Raw genomic sequence first — 19693 nt, 5'->3', positions numbered from 1 at the left:
CTCTCAATTAACTTGATATCGACTTATTGCAAGTTAAATAATTTTTTTCTAATTAGATTAATTTTATCACGGTGAAAATATATTTTCTCACATGCATTAACTTGTGAAAATATATAAGGGTAATTTGATAAATTTTTGACCTATAATAAATCAGGGATAAGTTAGTCGGAGGAAAATATGAATTTTTATCCGTTTTTTTTTGTTAATTTCAATAAATTTGGTGAGTTGAATTTATTTATAAGATTGAAATAAATATTATAGATACTAAATATTAATTTTCAAATTATAAAAATTTATGTATAATTACATATATATATATATCCTTAAAATAAAATTAAAATCTACATATACATAATTTCAATTTCCAATTTTTATTCCATTGATACGAAGTAAGTTGCATGAAATTTCCAGAAATCGCCAAAAGATCCTTAGAAAGGAAGGAAACTGGCAGCTCATACGCGTCGCATCCGCTTAACGTGGAGCAGGTGTACATTCTGTACGTACATATAAACGCGCATGGTTGATGGATCATAATCTAAAATAATTTACAATCTGGGAGCTGCGATTTTGCCGTGGCGATGCTTGATTCTTTCTTTAACAAAGGCTTCAAAGCTGCCAAATGGTAATTTCTTCAGTTTTTTTGTTCTTGTTGCACTCACTCATGAAATGAAATTGGTTTTATTATCTGTTGCTTAGGGTTTTGTAAATTGCAATTTTATCAAGTTTTGCCACGCATGGTTGATAATTCATTGTGCAATCGACTCGGAAATCTAATCTTGATCTTGTGCCAATGGAGAGTATTGTTATAAGAAGTTTAATGAGTTTAGGCACAAGTATGTTCATTAGTCTTGGATTTTGTTGCTGTGTCGTGAAATTTTGGGAGGAGTAAATTTTGATGAGATTGTGTGACCAGTGAATATTGGGTGGGTTTATGTGTGATTGTGAAGATATGAATTTGATTGTAGTTTATTATGTGCCAATTTGCAGTAAAACTTTGCTGAAACTTACAATTCCTCGAATAAAGTTACTGAGGAATCGAAGAGACATTCAGATGAAGAATATGCGTCGAGAAATCGCCAAGCTGCTTGAGACTGGTCAAGAAGCCACCGCTCGGATTCGGGTATTTTGTGTTAAATATTTCTTTTCCCTGTTAATTCTGGGAGCATGTTCATGTTTGTAATGTTTCTGGAAAGCGATTGCGTTATTGAAGGATTTTAAGTCTGCTTTTCGGTGGTTTAATGATAGAAACAGGATTATCAAATTTTCTTGTTTAGGTAGAGCATATTATAAGAGAAGAGAAGATGACGGCTGCACAAGAAATAGTTGAGCTTTTCTGTGAGCTCATTACCGTTCGCCTACCGATTATTGAAGCACAAAGGTATCTTTTTTACTTCTCACTTCTCTTCCCCCTGGTAAAATAATCACAATTTTTTTTTTCCAGTCCCACTCTGGGCCCTGTTTATTGTGATGGATTTTGTATAAAACTGATAGGAGGGTTTTATTATTCACAAGTTGGAAAGAGATAATTAATGTAAATGATAATTAATTGCATAAAGTATTAGAGGACTTAAGGTTACTGATCGTTTCCTAGCAATTTTAGGAATTTATGGGCAATTTTTGATTGGGAATGGAGGTTAAACGTGGAGCATGCAGAATTTGCTTATTGGTCTCTTTCGTCTTGTTGAGCTCCTCCACTAAACAAACAACCTGGCTATTGTTCTGATATACTTGAGATGGGAGTATGATAAGCTTCCTTTTCTTTTATCTTCAATGCTCAAGAAAGGTGGATAGAGCAACGTATTTGTGGGAGCGTATATATTTCCTTTGTATATCTCCCTGATTGCGAGTTTCATTCTCTCAGATTTTCTAAACCATAATAATATTATTTTTGGAGTTTGATTTGTCTCATGAACATAGACTATTCATGCTGTACTCTTCTCAGGGAGTGCCCTCTGGACTTGAAGGAAGCAATTTCGAGCTTATGCTTTGCTGCACCAAGGTGTGCTGATCTGCCAGAGTTGCTACAGGTGCAAATGATGTTTGCTGGTAAATACAGTAAAGAATTCGTATCTGCTGCGACTGAACTTAGGCCGGAATGTGGTGTCAATCGGCAGGTTCACAGATTGTCTTCCTGTGGCATTTTATGTCGAAGCTTAAGCAGCTTTTATTTATTACATTTTGGGTCTTATAACATTCTTTCTACGACCTGATTGTAGTTGGTCGAGCTTTTATCTGTTCGAGCTCCTGCACCTGATGTTAAACTGAAGCTGCTAAAGGAAATTGCTGAAGAGCATGAGCTTGATTGGGATCCAAGTGCTTCTGAGGGTGAATTATTGAAGCCACACGAAGACTTACTGGTAAAAATGCTTCTTCTGCTCCTTGATTGTATTTCTATCATCTTGCCTGATATTTGTGCCCCTTCTTTCCAGAATGGACCGACACAGTTTGTCAGTGGTTCCAAATTTCCCCTTCCCAAAGAGAAGAATGATGAGACAAAGTCAACTGCTCCAGAACCTGCTTCTCTAGAACATAGTGATTCTGATGAAGACTTTGAGATTATAGATTTTCCAGAAGTTCCTAAGCAGCCATTAGTGTCAAATAAAGACACAGTCTCAGTACCGGAGATGCTCCCATTTCCTGTCTCTGCACTTTCTGAGGTTGATGATCAAGAAGAACATAATCCTTCTGTAGGTAGTGAGAATCTTCCATACTTGGAGGCAAGACTTCCATTGCCAGAGAAGTCAGTTATAAAAGAAGATGCATCTCATAAAATCTCACCAGGTCAAATGGAAAATAAAAAGTTTGTGCCATTCATATGTCCTCCATCAGAGTTGTCTGCATCATTTCCTGTAAAAGAATTCAATTCACATCCCTCAAAGACGAAATATGATAATGAAGATTTACAGGATATACTGGCTGCTGCTCATGAAGCTAGTGAAACAGCAGAACGTGCGGCAGCAGCTGCACGGTCAGCAGCTAGCATTGCTCAACTTCGAATTAGTGAGCTTGTCAAGAAAAAGGATGATGAAGTCTCAGAATTCACTATGGAGAATCCATTTTACCTTGACAAAGCTCAGACAGATCCAGAAGGCAAGGCTGAATTAGATTTACAGAAACCGTTTGACAGTCCCTTGACATCTCCAACTGAGAATAACTTCTTTGAAAACTACATGGCTCATCAACCAGCAGCTCATACCTCATATGATGATTTAAAATGGGACTTTGATTCCTCTCCTCACAGCAACAATTTTCTCAGCCATGGTAGTCTTCAGAAACCTCAGATATCACCTTCATTGGATGATGATACATATTTCTCATACCCAAACTTATTCACATCGCAAGGCTCAAACGTAAGTTCTCCCAGTCATTTACAGACTACAAGTAAGCAATAAGTCTATTAATTGTATGATTTTTACTTTTTCAAACATCTCGTTTCTCTTCATTGGCCTTTTCAAGGTGATCAAGGTTTTCTACCCAGTTTACACGTTTGAACTAAAGCTGCTGTAAATTGGAATTTTGTTAGTTCATATGGTTTATGCTGAGAGGTGAAGACTATCTCCTATGTTTTTAGTAGAGCAGTTATTTCTATGATGACACTGTATCAGCAATGTCACGAGTTATGGAGAATGTTCTACGTTCAAAATGTTAGATGTGAATATATGTATCTCACACGTATATATGCACTTTTGTGGACAATACTCTTTAGTAGGAAGGTAGGATGCTGAAATTCTTGGATTTTTGAAGACGGAAATAACAGTGTGAACTCACTGGCATTGCACATAAGCAAAGCACAACGACATTGTTGTTTCCACTAGAGTGCTGCTGTGATGTCTCTGATATGACATTGGAAATAAGACTAGGAATGACAGCGTGTTGGGTTTGAAGCCGGTTTTGTCGGGCCCAAGGCCTGCTTCACTTCATTTTTGCAAGACTAAAACCCACACCGACTCACATCTAATTGGATCCCAAAACCCCCGCCGCCCTCACCCCTCCCTGCCCGACTCCAAACCCAATGAGCTTTTTTATTTATATATCCATGGCGGATTGGGGTGTGTCTTGAACAAGAATCAAAACTTGAATTGGACTGTATTAGGTCCATAAAATCAAAATCCTTCCACGGACCCTTTATTCGATAATTTGGACTTAGATTTGCCCCATCCAGACGGGATCGGAGGGGACATCCCTCAACCCCGTCTGTTATACTCAAGGAAAACCAGGAGACAGAATTTGGTGGCTTGCTTCTTGCCAGTAGGAAACCGTGAACTCAGGAATTGCTTATGAGCAGAAGTATCAAGCATGAAAGGTTTCAATCCGTTGAGTTGGTCATTTTGTTAAGTTAACAAAATTTGGAACGATGAAGAGGTGACTAACGAAGGGTGATTTACGCTTCACTTTTTCCTTCAAATTTTTCGATAAGATTGTGAATCTTATGTGAGAAATAAAGAAGTGATAGCTATAGTGATTGATTGGATCATGGGTGATGGTTTACTTCATGGTTGAGTTCTTTGGTTCCATTACAGGATGGTCAACTACGCTAGGAAAAAGAATAAAAGAAGCATCTAACTATTTCATGCACGTTCCATTTGACTTGTTGGGATACAACTCAGTTGGTAGAGTTTTGCTCTTGCAATTGCATCGTTACGATTATGAGTTGGATGTCTAATTTTCTGAACAGTAATGATAGTATCTTCTTGTACTTGAACTAATGACTCACAGTTTCTAAGTAAAGAGTAAGAGGACCGAAACATGCCACTAAAAGACTACTAAGATAAAAATGTTCTATCAAGAACGTGGAGGACGTACAATAGGCATTTGGTCAGATCTAGGATGAATCATACATGGAAACTAGTTGGAGTTGGCTGCTCTCCCAGGTCCTTGATCTAAAATCCCTGGGGAAGAGGACTAAGTTGGCCTTTCCAAACCGTTGGGTGCACCATCTCCCTTTAACCTTTTGAGTGAAAATGCGGCAAAAGGAAAGGAAGGAAAATTCGTGGATCGACCCCATCATCTACACCAAGTAGGAACTACGAGAACACATCAAGGGCGCCTTCGGCATTCAGTAATCACAGGCCTACTATAGGACCCTGTTCAATAAGTTAGTAGCCATCCGTTCTCAAGTTGGGCAAGAAGGATCGAAAAAGGGCAATACTCATTCTTGAAACCATCATTCTTAGGACAAATGCTTGTCTTTACCACAGCTCATTCATTATTCAACTATAAATTTGATGCAGGCAAGTATTTTGTATTGGTCGTAGACGAAGAACTTGAAAGGCTTATAAGCCTTAGGACTTTCTCTTTTAGTAATGTGTTTTTTCAAAATAAAACCATGAGGCTCATATTAAGTCAAAGTGAATAATACTATACACCGACGATCGAAACACAAGAGCACTTCATTTGGTGCCATCTATAGAAATAAAGTCATGTGCTCGTCCCAAGCACTCATCTGGGACAAATGATATAGACGAGTACCCTACAATGGTTGCAGACAAAGTGCATGAGCGATTTCTAAATCCTAAGATTTCATTTTCTTAGTAAATTATTTTTTCAAGATGATCGTAAGATTTTTATAAAGTTCAAATGAACAATACTTCATACAATGGGATATCGATTGAAACGCAAGTCATATCGAAATTTTAACAAAATACTGAATAAAACTTGTAAAAAGAAAAACTGAATAAAATCAGTTAAAAATTCTCAGTTTTATTAGACGAACGGGATCGTGACAAGTGAAAACGACTTTGGTATCATCAACACTCGAGTGGTTGGAATCTCATGATCCCATAATTCGGACACAGGTTTTATGGCAGTTTGGTAAATAAAGGAAGAAGGTAGTCCTCTAGTGAAAGGCAGCCACGTGTCAACTCCTTATCTTCTCCTTCAGATAAGATGGCATCCTTCTCCACAATCACTAGATACTCGCTCCAATCTCCACTGTCTATCGCCTTCTTTTCTTTCAATCCTAGCCGTTAAATCCCCCCCAAAATCCCTCCTCAAATTTCATGTAATCTCTCTGGCTCTCTCTCTCTCTCTCTCTCTCTCTATCTCATCACCACTAACACCTCGAGCATCAACCATCGCCGCTAGAATGGCCGCCGCCCTGCAGCAAACTCCTAACACCTACCGCTCTCGCTCACCGCCGTCCGCTCAGCTCCAATCCAAACCGACGATCAAGCTCTCCCTCTCATCCAACCTCACGCTCCCGAAGCTCAGCATCAAGCGCCTCCCCCGCCGCCGCGGAGGCGGAGCATCCGGCGCCAGAATGGCCGACTCCGCCGCCGGAAGCTACGCCAACGCGCTCGCTGACGTCGCCAAGTCCAACAACACCCTCGACCAAACCTCCGCGGACGTGGAGAAGCTAGAGAAGATCTTCTCCGACGAGCAAGTGCTGGGCTTCTTCACCAACCCCATCGTCGACGAGGAAAACAAGCGAAAAATGGTCGACGAGATCGCGAAAACGTCAAGCCTGCAGCCGCACGTAGCGAACTTCCTCAACATCTTGGTGGACATGAAGCGGATCGATCTAATAAAGGAAATCGTGAAGGAATACGAGTTGGTGTACAACAAACTGACGGAGACGGAGCTGGCGATCGTCACGTCTGTGGTGCAATTGGAGTCGCAGCATCTGTCGCAGATCGCGAAGAAGGTGCAGCAGTTGACGGGGGCGAAGAATGTCAGAATCAAGACGGTGATCGACCCGTCTCTGGTTGCCGGGTTCACGATCCGGTACGGAAACTCAGGGTCGAAATTGATTGACATGAGCGTGAAGAAGCAGCTTGAGGAGATTGCTGCTCAGCTCGATCTTGGGGACATTCAATTAGCTGTATGATTTATCTTGTTTTAATTTTCCTTTTTCCCCCCTCAATTTTTGGCAAGGATATACTTTGATAATTTCCATGTGTAAGCATAGAATTTGGATCGACTTATGATTTTTTTTTTTTTCTTTCTTGAGAATATGTGTCAAAATGTTGTTGTCCAAATATATAATTCGTATATAATGCGGGTATAAGATCATGGGCTTGACTCCTGCTTATTTCTTATCTTATTTTAGGAATAATTACACTGTTGTTCCCTCAAGTATGATATAATTGAAACGTAAACTTTTTGTATATCTAATATTTCTGACTTTTATTTTAGTTCAACAAATGAAAGTCCTCTTTTAATTAAAATTTATCGTAATTTATTGATATTAATAAAGAAATTTAAATAAAAATTTATATTTATCTTTAATTGACTTATTACAAACTTAGTTGTAAATTTTTTAAAAAATTATGACCAAACTACCTCTATAAAGGTAAAAATATAGCTAAGTACATGCATTAGTATGTGAAGATGTATAAAGGCAGTTAGACAGAAAAATATTTATTTGATCTATAATAATTCAGTTATAAATCGATTAGAGCTGAACATGAATTTTTATTTTTATTTTTGCTAATATCAACAAATTTTGATTGACGAATAGATATATTTGTTAAATAGAAACAAATTTTAAGAGTAGTAGATGTAATTGATATCTTTTTAATTCACTTATAATTAATAATTCAATATCTTGAATAATTTAAAATATATATATATATATATATTATAAAAAATAAAAATAAAAAATAGAAGATTGCCTACAAAGCAAATCAATTTATAATTTTAGTATTCTCACCTAATTACATGTATTAAGCGATGCATAATTTTATTTTGTCGCAATAATTATCTTATAAAAATTGTCATTAGTCAGAGTCTGGTGATAAAAAAAAATTATGCATAAAATTATCACTAAAAATAATCATATTCTTTATTTATAAAAGTAAACATATGACAATTTTTTATTCGAATTTGATCAATCTAAGAAGATAAACTATTTAGGTCCAATTTACTTAGAGTGATGAGATTAGGTAGTACATACAACTTTGGAATTAGCGATGGGATTGGATTAAAAGTGAGTATCTTAAATGTACCAATTTTATGTTTATTCCATAATTTGCAGTTGAGATGTGAAGTAATTTGTATTTTCTAAAAATTGGCCCCAACCCTATTCACCTGGCACGATGAGAACTTTCAGTAAAACCCTGAAGTTGGGAAAGCCTGATATGCCTGAAACAACCCACCTACTAATAGATTTAAACAATAAAGTATGAGTTCTAGCAAAAGGGCATTTCTGGGAGAAGAATGGAATTAACAAGGACATAAAAGGCAACATAAAATTTGTCCAAACCAACGGATTTAAAACCTAAAACCACAATCCCCTGGCAGGTTTTAAATCGCCCAATTTCTTGTCTAAAATTTGAAAAGGTTAATAATTCATCATCAATGGTAATTCAAAACCAAAATAAACTAGCTTTTCATTTTCTCTCATTTACTTATGATAGTTTCTAAAAATAAAATTTTTTGTCACGTCAAAAGACTTTGGGCATAATAATTTGTCAATCGAGCAAATATATATCTTCATGTAAAACTAATTTTCGTTCGTGCAATATTATGTTAAACGTGTTGCTTGTAAAGACTACGATTATTTTTCATTAATTTATTTTATTATTATTTAAAGTGGAATTTGTGTAGTATATTATAACTTTTCTTTTTCGTTTTTTTTTGGTGGGATTCTTCGAAATTAAATATTGGAACATGGAAAGATATGTATAAATGAGTAATGAGTGTCCGAAAAGAGGCATAGAAGAGAACAAGTACCAGAAAATGAAGAAAGTTCATTTAATTCCAAGAGACTCGTCAGATTCACTTACTCAGTTTTTCTCTTTACTGATTGATGTCCGTTTGCACGTTATTTCTTCCCTCTCTCTCCTTACCATTAATACACTCCAATTTTTTGTTATTTTAAATTAGTTTTATTTTATTTTATTTTTGATATTATATATCTATATATATATGTATATTTTAGATAGATCAAATGTTATTAAACAAGATACAACGATATTTAAAAAATATAGAGTACGGTACGTGTGGATCCAGTTGATTTTGGGTATAGGAATAAATGAATGATGGGATAAGTTTGAATAAAATGTATGATATAAAAAAAATCAGAATTAGTTATAGATAGTTTACTTTGTTATATTATTTTGGTCGGATAAAATTGATTTTATTGTTTACTTTGCATGATAACTAAAAAACGGGGTAAAATGATCTTTTTACCCCTTTTTATCCGATTGGGTTGTTTGGGATTGATAACTCAACCCACCTTAAGAAGTAGACTGAATTATTCAACATGCACAATAGATAAGTTTGAGCCCGCGTCTGGCGAAGTAAATGAGCGATTAAGAGGGATTAGGCTGCTTATTCGTCCCCAATCCCCCAAAGCTAAATTAAAAAGTTTAGCTTTTACATTTGGAAATATTACAATACAACATAAAATTACAGATACAAATTTGTCAATTAGTTTCAGACTTGCATCAAACACTCAGTCGTATACTAATGAAGCAGCATACATGCATACACATATACAAAAAATTCGAACATCAATAAGTCTGACAAAACTTGCACTAACCACATGACAAGTGGTTGACGCACAATTTACAAAAATATAATTACACTTTTTATGTGATTGATTCAATCATATCAAACTTATTGCAGTAAGAAATTTTTACGCACAGACATATATACATGTAAATATAGGAAGTTTATAGGAGAAATATTCATCAGATTTTGAATTGGAAGCCAATATTATGGGACACAAGGAAACTCGTGACTCTTTGAACAGGCAGCCGTGTTTCATGTGAAGTCCATCAGATGTACTTCCTGCATTAAATCCTCTCCTCTTACCTCTCCCCAACTATGTTTATAAACCGCTTCCATGTCCCAATATTCTCCCCAACCACAATTTCCTTTGCTTTTTACTACTTCGATTTTCCATTTCTCATGTGATTTCGGTCTCACGTTTCTTCACAAAACTCTAACAAGCAATGGGAATTATGAGCAGAACCAGTTCCTTAACCTTCTCAATTATTGTCTTGCTACTGACCTCTACTGAAGGCCTTAGGCCTTATCATTGTAAGCGCCCCAACCATTGTCTTTATTTCTCCCAAGAGTTTGCAATTTTAGTCTTGGAAATATGGGAGTGGCAATTTGTGCTGTGATTTTAAAAATTGTGCACAAATTTGCTAAAATGGTTGGGAAAATGCACGTGACCAACTTAATTTGGTGCACTTTTCCAGTTGTTTTAGCAAATTCAGTCTATTTTGTCCTCAATGTGCGAATTTTTTAAAATTATAGGATAAAATTGTCAAAATGGATATGTATAGAACTAAAATTACGATATTCCCTCGTTTCTCTTTTCTATCTTTTTGTATTTCTATATGCATTATTTTTATATCTATATCCACATATATCTATTTTATTTCTTTTTTATGTATAATTGTTCGAGTTATACTTTTCTTGAAATAAACAGCAATTATGTAACACTTGTGATACAGTTAATATGTGATTTAGATCAAACTTCATGCAATTTGGACTAGAATGTTTCTTTTCCTTGGATATGAACTAATTGCTATTGTTTCCTTCCAGTTGCCCACCATAGCAAAGGCACTCACAAGGGTGAGCAAAGCCATATGCACATTAAGGTATATGTTTACAGATACACTCACCATATCGCACTTATTTTTGACTTACTTTACACTAAGCTTAATTCTTCGTTTTGACATATAATGAGCTATGTCACTTTACATGATGAATTACTTCAACAACTTCTTAATTGCATGTGCTTCCAAATGTTCTGCAAGATTCAAAATTTCCAAATATTAATTATTCATTGCTCCACGCGTATGTCACACGCACACATATGTACATATAAACAGACTTATTTTCAGGAAAATGTAATCTAAATTGTGTGGTGGGCAGGAAGGGGAAATAGGAATGGAGCTATACCCGACGGGGTCAAGCCTGCCGGATTGTTCCCATGCATGTGGTCCTTGCACGCCTTGCCGGAGGGTAATGGTCAGCTTCACAAAGTGCGCAGTTGAGTCCTGCCCAATCGTCTATCGCTGCATGTGCAAAGGAAGATATTACCATGTCCCATCCAATTGACATATCAATATATATACCTTGAAACCAAGAACACCGGATCAATGTTGTTTGATCTTTCTGTTATATGGACAGCTGATGGAGTTGCTGCTTTTTGTTGGGTTAAACTATTAGCAATTGTGGCAGCATGTAGTAATTAGTGTAATAGAGTTGTAGGCAGGTGAAGATTTGCAGAAAAAAGAATTAAGTGATGCAGAGATGTAAATACCAGCTGAGATGGTCCAGTTTTGGTCTTCTACTCCTTTTTTTTATCTTTCTCGGCATTTTGCCAAGTTTAGGCAGCTGAATCATGTCTGTTTTTGTTGCTTAATGACTGCAGTTTCATATTTTACTAGTATTTCACAACCTTATATGCATAAAACAAATGTATAAATATTTTCATGAGTATAAATTGCATACACTTAATGTGCATCTCTAACTCAGAATACAACACTAAATTACAATACAAGATAAAGACAAACTTTCCGACAATGAGAAAGTTGAGGATAGTATTCAACTTTGGTCCACGAAATAGTTGTTTGACAATATATACAATTATATTTCAGGGATTCGTAGAGTAAAAAGTAAGAGTATCAGAAAACCAACATCCGAGGGGTATCATCTACAATTCATTTTCATCCTTTTCAAGTTCAAGGCCCTCTGCTGCCAGAAGCTGGCCTATGATCTTTTTCTTATCTTCTTCAGCTTTTCTCCGCATTAAGTCCCTTTTTCTTAGCACAAGTGTATGTCTCCTTAAAGTGCTATGGAAGTTCTCTATGGAAGCCTTTTTCTCTTTCACCAGTATCTTTCTTTCTTCTTCAGGATCAATCTGAATATCCAATTAGTAAATATACAAAGGTCAGAACATTTCTGCAAGTTCTAAACATTATTATACGGTTACGGGTACTTAGGAAGAAAATGTGAATGGTTGGCTAGAACAACACACAAATATTCTGTAAACATATAAGCTTGCAGAGATTATGACTTTTCAGTTTCCAAGTTCTGACTTTAGGATTGAAGAAAACATAACTTTTTTGAGCCAGAAATTTTTAATGTTGAACAATTGGAATGCAAGAATTCACCCAATAGATTATTACCGATGCTTCCTAGTTTGCAGATTACAGATACTAAGAACCCCAGAACAAAATGAAGGAAAGAAAAGATCAAAATACCACCTTTGAACGAGCAAGGCGACGTGCACGAAGATTCAGTTCACGTTGCTGTTGTTCAGCCCAAGCTGCAATTGCCATATCACCTCTTTGGTCAAATGCTTTTCGCTTCTTCATAAGCCACTCCATCCATGCTTGAGATGCCTGATATAATTCAGGGTAGGGTGCATAGACATGAGAAATAATGGAAAACGAAAAGGATGAACATGGGCCAGCAAAGAAACTCGTCTCCTTAGGGGTTGTGAAAAGAAAGCTTAAAATTCATTCATCTAAGACAAATTTCATCTTACACATTGATGTAATGTCACAAAAGACATAGTAGTTAGTACATTTGATCTTAAGAAAAATGTCATTTCTCACCCCAGCAAAAATATCCTCACATTAAAATACACTTAAGTTGTCACCAGCTTGAAATTTGTTAGACTTTGAGATTTGGAGTACTTTGCATGTCAATACATACTATGTGGAATCTTTTACTTATAAAAAATGTGTAGAAAGGGAAAAATAACAGTGGACAGATGCAGTACCTCCTCACTTTTCACTTTTAAAATGCTATTGGCAACCACCTTTGGGCAGTGGAAACCTTTTACATCTAAACAGGAAATTGCACGAGTACAACTAGTTATGTGACGCATATATCTTTGTCCTTTATTTCGATCGAGTAGTAACATCTGATGGCATAATTTAACCTAGGAAATGAATTTGAAAAAAAAATGCCAACTCGTTGAACGTATAACACTCTTTGTATACTCTTAGTTCAGCATGAATATCATGGCTGCCATTGGACAATTTTTTTATCTTCTAGACAAGTCATATGAAGCTAAGGGCATAGCCCTAGAAAGCTGCTAGGATAGAGAATCAGAGATTACAGCACTCCTAGGATTTATCTCAAGTGAGGGATTTGAATATGTCTGGGTGAAAATAAACAGAGAGAATGAGAACAATTGTCACCTTCATTGGATTCACACGATTGTCAGTGTCATATTGCCTTCGGTTTTCCTCATCAACAAGAAGTTCATATGCAGCCTGAATCTTTATAAATCGAGCTTCAGCTGTTTCACCTTCATCTAAAGCCCCTCTACCATCATAAACTTAACAACATAAAAAGATGTGCATTAGTAATAGAGAAAATAATTTTATGCTGAGCAGGAGATAGTATGATATGCTGAATGTTCAGCAGTCAGCAACAAAAATGGCAGGAAATCAAGTAGTTATAAGGGAACTTTTCCTTTTCATTCAGTTAGCTTCATCATTTAGATGTTACACCTCCTACAGTTCGGAATCAGATCTCTCTAAAGAGATCTTCTCATTGTAGCCTCTTTTGTTTCCTCTAAGGAACTTGTATAAGTTATGCAAACACTTTGAAACCAAGCACAAAGCTTTACGTGATGTTTTACAAGAATAACAAATAAACCATAACATGAACATTAAATTTGGAATTTATACAATGCAGCAAGTTTACAGATAATATTACTCCAAAAACATAGCAGAAGAACAAGATCAAACCTGGAAACTATTTCATCTTTCACCAATTCAAAGTAACAAACACAAAAGTTGCACGATTCAAATAAATCACAATAAAATGGGCCAATTATGGGACAGGAGAAGAATCATAAGTCTGAGAATACAAAATATAATCATACAAAGAGAACAGAACTATATCGTGTTGGCTGCCAATATCTCACGAAGACAGAGCAGCTATTGCATGGACAGCAACCTTGCCTGAACTTGGCATTCAAAGTTCTGCCACATTGACACTTTTGAAAATAAAACCTTATCTTTTGAGTTTCAGTGAAATACTGCAGAGCAAGAGTCAATTGATATCATCATGCTTAGAATAGGTGTATTTCCTTCTATGAATCCCCTTGCCAAGAAGTTATGAACCACATTCATGTTTCTGGTAATCTGAGTAGGCAACAGGTGCACTAGCAACGAAGGAACTAGGTCTGCAAGGGAACTGTCAACTAACTTCCAGTTCAAGTAATCCGGTCTTTGATTTGATCAAGTCAGGTTATTAAAATCACAGCAAGGTCCAGAAACCAACACTTGAATTACAGTCACTAGGAATTTTTCAGTATGATTTTTGAAAGAAAGTTACATCAAGAGCCTCACCATTGGCAGTCATCAGATTTTAATGATTACAAATAGGTTTTGTATTGACTCAGTAGTTATAGTGGCACTGAGAGAAAAAACCGGAATATGACCATTGCCATCAGACTTCTAAGAATCTAAAGACAAACAGCCAACTGTGCTCTCCGATATCTAACTTGATTCACCTACATGGAACTCATCATGAGCTATATCAATGGTTTTCAGTTACAACATGCTTCTCCTTGCCTATTTTATCGACTTGAAGCTCAAACCAGTGGTTCTACTCCATCCAAATACTGATACCGTATGATTTGAAGGCTAGGAACAAGGCTGTTGAGCATGCAGTCTTGTCGCATAAAGAGGAAATGGATTAGGAGAGGGGTCAATGAGTGCATATATGACAGCCAAGGTCTACACTGCTCCCCTGGACTGGGCCCTTCCACGCCTGAACACTTTTCGAACCAACACACACAATTCACGTGTAAGCACATGGATTCACATTCCTAACTTGAGTATGTGAAAATTGTTTGCATGTTTTCATACTGAAATACAATCAATAATAATATGTATATATATGGAGAAGGTTTATTAGATATAGGCTACAAAAGAGTAGGGACGAACCATCCGGATGATAGAACTTAGCCAAGCGTCTGTAAGCTACTTTAATTTGCTCTTCATCTGCATCCCTTTCTAATTCTGCAAGTGAAGAGTTGCAGATGCTGTACGTTAGTCATGACACTGAAAGAGAATTAAATAATAGCCACAAAAGTGACAAAAAGATAAAGAATTTAATTCAAAGATGCATCGCAAACAAGAATGCTCAGGAAACAAAAAAATGATAAAAATCTTAACTGCCTAAAAGTAATAGTTTCAACCAAAAGTCAGCATTAGACGTTTACCAGCACGAGGAGGCGGAGGGGGAGGGGAGCATAGATAATATGGCTATATTTCTGCAGTGAAGAACTTATCAAAAGACACAAAAGGTCGCAAAAGCAAATACCAAAGGAAGACAAGTTAAAAACAGGTGAACTCCAACCCTTCCTACTTGCTTCTACATATTTGACCGGAAAAAAAGCAATTATAATTCAAATCCCAAACAATCAACTCTGACTGTCCTGAATTTTTACTATTTTGATACTCCAATGAAATTGTTAACCAAATCTTTTCTGTTTTCAAACTACAATAGCTTAAGCATCTTACTTTGCATGACTGATGATAATAGAAACATTCAGCAAAAATCATAGGTTTTACTCATCAGATGCCAGTGGCCCCACAAATCTAGACTGGACCCATGAGAGCTAAATGAAGGCCTACTCGTTTATGGGCCACACAGTTTGACCTATCCAACTGACAGTTCAACAGAAAAAGTAAAACAATATGACTAGTTGAGAATTGCTAAATAATAAAGCAAGAAATCGTTATCATTAATGCTGTCTACTTCCACGCTGTAAAACAAAATTACAGTAAAGGGTCCTCTGTGTCTCTGTCTCTCTATGTTCATGTGTCTATCTATGTGTTTGTGTGTATGCATGATTGTCTGTATAAAAGGATTTACATTTGGTGACAGTTATCATGAATGTGTCCACAGAATATCTTGTGGAAAGGATAAGCACAGGCAATAAAAGAAACAACAGTGGCTCATGATTGTAAGAACCACATTCGAATGGCTGAACTTAATGGAGTTCCTAGTAAGAAAATCTGGAATTGGATAATCCACACAGTTATAATCATTTTTACCTTTTGAAATTTCCAAAACCCACAGACCTGGAACTGGCAAATAAGTTTAGTATTCAACTGGCCTTAACTAGTTTATACATTAGCAATTTAAGACTTAATTTTAGAGAGGACTCCAAGTCCCTATTCGAACTGGCCAAGAGGCTGATATACGCCAGTCTGAAATCAGAGCTCATTTGTGGTAAAGCAATGTCTCATTGCAAGACAATAAACCATCATACTTTCTCCCCAGAATCTGATTACGATGTCTCATTGCAAGACAATAAACCATCATTACGATGTTAAACAGAATCTGGAGTGTCCCCAAATCTTGCTGAAAGTTTCCAAATAAACTGCCCCAGTTGATGTTTCGCCAAACTAAGGCTAGAAGGAAAGCATACAGAGCAGGAAAAATGCAAGCACTGTGCTTGCATGTCTACTTCCACACCCACCATATTGATGTAGTAAGTTGTTTGAGTTCATCTTTGCTCCAAAATGACAGGCTTTGCCCTTCCACTTTTAACTCACTACTAGTTCAACATAATACCAATTCTAATTCTTTTTTTTTCTTAAACAACATCCTATAACTATATTGGTTAGGGAAAACAGAAATAGTTTTAAAACATAATTCCTAAAAGCCGCTGCAGAAAAATAATTCCAAGTCAACAATTCCCCGCCAACAGTCACTCATACTAGCAAAAATACGGGAAGAAAAGATTATCAAAAACAGTAAAAAGCCAAAAAATGATTACCTAGAGTTTCATACGGAGATTTGGAGTCGGTCCAATTAGAAGCCCGGGTAGCAACCATTCTCCTCTGCCGATTCAACCTCCCCCGCGGTCCGTGTTCTCCCAATCCACCGAACCAAACAGCATAAACCGAGGACGACGGCGACGGAGGTCTAACACTACTCTTAGGATTTTCAACCGAGTAAACTTTAACCACCGATCTGTAGCAACACGCCGTGGAAGACAATACGGCATGCGGCCTACATATCGCCCTCAAATTGCTCATCGTCCTCAGTTAGGAACAGCTGAGCGCGTCGAATTCTCTCTTTCCCACGGAATTCTTGAATGAACTGAGATGAGTGAAGAGTTGAGGAAGAGAACCGTGAATGGAAATTGATCTGAATCTTTGGAGTTTGGTTCGTAGAACTGAATCTTTGTGGATTCTTCTCTACTCTGTTTTCCTTTTTTTATATTTTTTCGCCTTCAAATTATATGTGGATCATTTCGCTCCAAAATTAGTTGACAGTTGGAGTGCGGAATTAGCTCTTCCTGAATTGACGTTTTTGCCCCCTCTCTTTTCTTCTCGTACGGTCCAACTTAACGTAATTGCTATTTACACCCAATGCCAATCATTGCATCAATAGCTTCAATCCTAATCACACTACTTCTCACAAATTTTATTTATTTTGAAGCCCAACATGTCACATTTTTTTTTTAGATTTAAAGAAGTGGGATTCATTTCGATTAACTCAATAAAAAGTTTAGTTAATTAAAATTTTGATATACTGACTTGACGTATCAAATACTGCAAACACTCGCGATGAATTTGAACCAGACAAGTTCTTTAAATATTTCGTCTAAAATCTGATTCAAAATGATTGAAGAATTTTAAAACCAAGTTGGATATATATTTTCTTGATTCATTCTTTGAAAACTTATCAGCATCATATCTTTATTCAAGAATATATTAATTTAGAGCAAATTAAATTTGAACAGATGGAATGCAATTCCAGTAATCTACAAGTGATTAAGTAAAATATTGTACGTGGATTGATGATTATTTTGTAGTAAAGACATAAAGCTTTTCAACATTATTATTATGAAATATATGTCTATATATCCTTGTAAATTTATGGTGCACTATTATTATTAATAGTAAAAACCAACACCAAATCACCCGAAAAAATATTAAATCAGATGAGTAATGCTTCCTCTGCTAGCAAATGCTCAAACTGATTCTGTTGATGCCGGCACGAGTTCTGTATTGATTGCCGATGAGAATTAAGTTTGTGTGGCTTATTATGAGTCTAAAGCCCCATCTTCATAACGAAGGTTTGTTCGGGACAAGATTGTATAGCTACAAAGTTAGAGGCAGATAATACCTCGCACCACAAGGGCTGATCGCATCACACATTGCATCAGTACAAGAATCCAGTACATCTCCTACCATGCAAGGCATTCAACAAGACAAGAGCCAATTCCTTCTCAACCCATCATTTTCCCACTCAATTTGCATCTGATGATACTTAGCCGCAACCACCTCAGGCACTACCAAGCTCCTGCACAACGGGCACGTAGGCCGGCACCTTTGCAGCCATTTCTCCAGGCAATGCCTATGAAACACATGCTTGCAGTCCACCAGCTCCCTGCCCACATCCCCTTCTGCAAACTCCGACAAACAAATGCTGCAAAACTCGACCAGCTCCGGCTCAGCCCTTTTTTGGTAACTAAACGTCGAGCTTTTCTTGTTGATCATCGACGTGTACTTGTAGGTTGAGCTTAGATGCCTGTAGTTCTTCCATAAAACACAAATCGCTAACACGGTTAACCGGAGCAGTTGAGGAAAAACAGCAAGAATTTTATGAACGGAGCAAGAAAAGAGCTTTGCTAGAGGTCTCATTTAATTTGAGCTACGCTTTGCGTTTGGACAAGGGAGTTTTTGGGAGGTTGAGTGTTGAGAACATATTGTTTAATAAGATCCCACCAACCCTCTTGATATGATTTGTGTTGAAATAAGTGTGTTTTTTGAGGTAGTTTTGTATATAGACCATTTGGCCTTGCAAGAAAAGTTGTTGAGTTTTTCCAATTTAACAAGTTTTAGTAATCTGTGTTGTCGCATGCAGCTTAATGCAAGAAACGAATTACTAAAGTAGGTACAACTATATATTTCTACCTACCTCGTCAAGAATTCTAAAATGTTCAGAGTGGATTCAATTTTCAAATGTGTTCATTTCCTATCTTTTTTCCCCTTCTTTTGTTTTTTTCTTTATTTTTTACAAGGGGCGATTGAATTATTCAAGTAGCTCCGAACTATATCAATTTTCCTAGATTCAAGTCACGATTTTGCGAGTAGAGTGATGGGTCTACTTCTTATCCTTGATCTGGATGGTAGATTGTGCTGCAGTACAAACTATTAGGGATTTTGAGGTTGTTCTCAACTAGAATTTTTTAATAATTAAGTCAACTCGCTTCGAAGTAAAATGAGGTTATATAGCTAGACCTCATAGTCATAAATACATATATGTCTTATGAGAATAATGTCACGTACACTGATGCAGCATATAAAAATATGGAATCCCTTTAAAAAAAATACTTGCATTTTCGCTAGTATTGAAATTCAGAAGCCTAATGAAAATACACAAGTAATTAAGCAAAATGGTTCCTTCACATTTGAGTTTGGAGTGAACTCCATTCCACCCAATTACATTTAACTAAGCAAATAATTCTTCGGACCAAATTTATGTTTGTAGTTGTTCAAATGCAACAACCTCAACCTCAATCTCAACCTAATTGGGGTTTTGGTAATGAAAATTATCACAGGTTAATTTCCATTATACTTGATTGTTAATTGATGATGTTGCATGTTGGGATCCATTGCCATGCACTTAATAATATATTACAATATTAAAAAATAAAATTTGTTTGGATCTAGATGGATTATTTTTGTGTTTTTAATTAAGATTTTGGTTCCTAATTATAAGATAATACATTCGTCAA

General features: G+C 36.4%; 5 protein-coding genes across 7 annotated transcripts; 3 read left to right on the top strand and 2 right to left on the bottom strand.

Moving 5' to 3' along the window:
* Positions 1-391: 391 nt before the first annotated feature.
* LOC105158932 (uncharacterized) lies at positions 392-3643 on the top strand. Of its 3 annotated transcripts, none has more exons than XM_011075850.3 (6): positions 392-622; positions 988-1120; positions 1275-1378; positions 1943-2027; positions 2217-2357; positions 2430-3643. In XM_011075850.3, the coding sequence occupies exons 1-6, from the start codon at positions 579-581 to the stop codon at positions 3390-3392; spliced, it is 1470 nt and encodes a 489-aa protein (XP_011074152.1). In that variant the 5' UTR covers positions 392-578; the 3' UTR covers positions 3393-3643. The 3 variants fall into 3 exon arrangements, with proteins under 3 accessions (XP_011074152.1, XP_011074151.1, XP_020548353.1); XM_011075849.3 differs by having other exon boundaries at positions 394-622; positions 1943-2114; XM_020692694.2 differs by lacking the exon at positions 392-622 and having other exon boundaries at positions 987-1120; positions 1252-1378; positions 1943-2114.
* Positions 3644-5964: 2321 nt separating this feature from the next.
* Positions 5965-7030, top strand: LOC105158931 (ATP synthase delta chain, chloroplastic). Its single transcript, XM_011075848.3, has one exon. The coding sequence runs from the start codon at positions 6086-6088 to the stop codon at positions 6824-6826; it is 741 nt and encodes a 246-aa protein (XP_011074150.1). The 5' UTR covers positions 5965-6085; the 3' UTR covers positions 6827-7030.
* A 2790-nt stretch (positions 7031-9820) lies between these two features.
* Positions 9821-11353, top strand: LOC105158930 (protein EPIDERMAL PATTERNING FACTOR 2). The gene is made up of 3 exons (XM_011075846.3): positions 9821-9987; positions 10501-10556; positions 10834-11353. Exons 1-3 carry the CDS (start codon positions 9900-9902, stop codon positions 11017-11019), a joined length of 330 nt encoding a protein of 109 aa, XP_011074148.1. The 5' UTR covers positions 9821-9899; the 3' UTR covers positions 11020-11353.
* Positions 11354-11466: 113 nt separating this feature from the next.
* Positions 11467-17184, bottom strand: LOC105158929 (uncharacterized). The gene is made up of 5 exons (XM_011075845.3): positions 16721-17184; positions 14877-14951; positions 13116-13255; positions 12171-12308; positions 11467-11824 (listed from the first exon to the last, which is right to left on the bottom strand). The coding sequence occupies exons 1-5, from the start codon at positions 16980-16982 to the stop codon at positions 11618-11620; spliced, it is 822 nt and encodes a 273-aa protein (XP_011074147.1). The 5' UTR covers positions 16983-17184; the 3' UTR covers positions 11467-11617.
* A 971-nt stretch (positions 17185-18155) lies between these two features.
* On the bottom strand, positions 18156-18596 carry LOC105158928 (RING-H2 finger protein ATL2). Its single transcript, XM_011075844.2, has one exon. The coding sequence runs from the start codon at positions 18594-18596 to the stop codon at positions 18156-18158; it is 441 nt and encodes a 146-aa protein (XP_011074146.1).
* Positions 18597-19693: the final 1097 nt, after the last annotated feature.

The sequence above is a fragment of the Sesamum indicum genome, linkage group LG3, assembly GCF_026168435.1.
Source record: "Sesamum indicum cultivar Baizhima isolate 11 linkage group LG3, ASM2616843v1, whole genome shotgun sequence".
Lineage (NCBI taxonomy): Eukaryota > Viridiplantae > Streptophyta > Magnoliopsida > Lamiales > Pedaliaceae > Sesamum > Sesamum indicum.
Note: the sequence above shows the minus strand (reverse complement) of the source record. Positions and strands in the feature narration are given on the sequence as shown.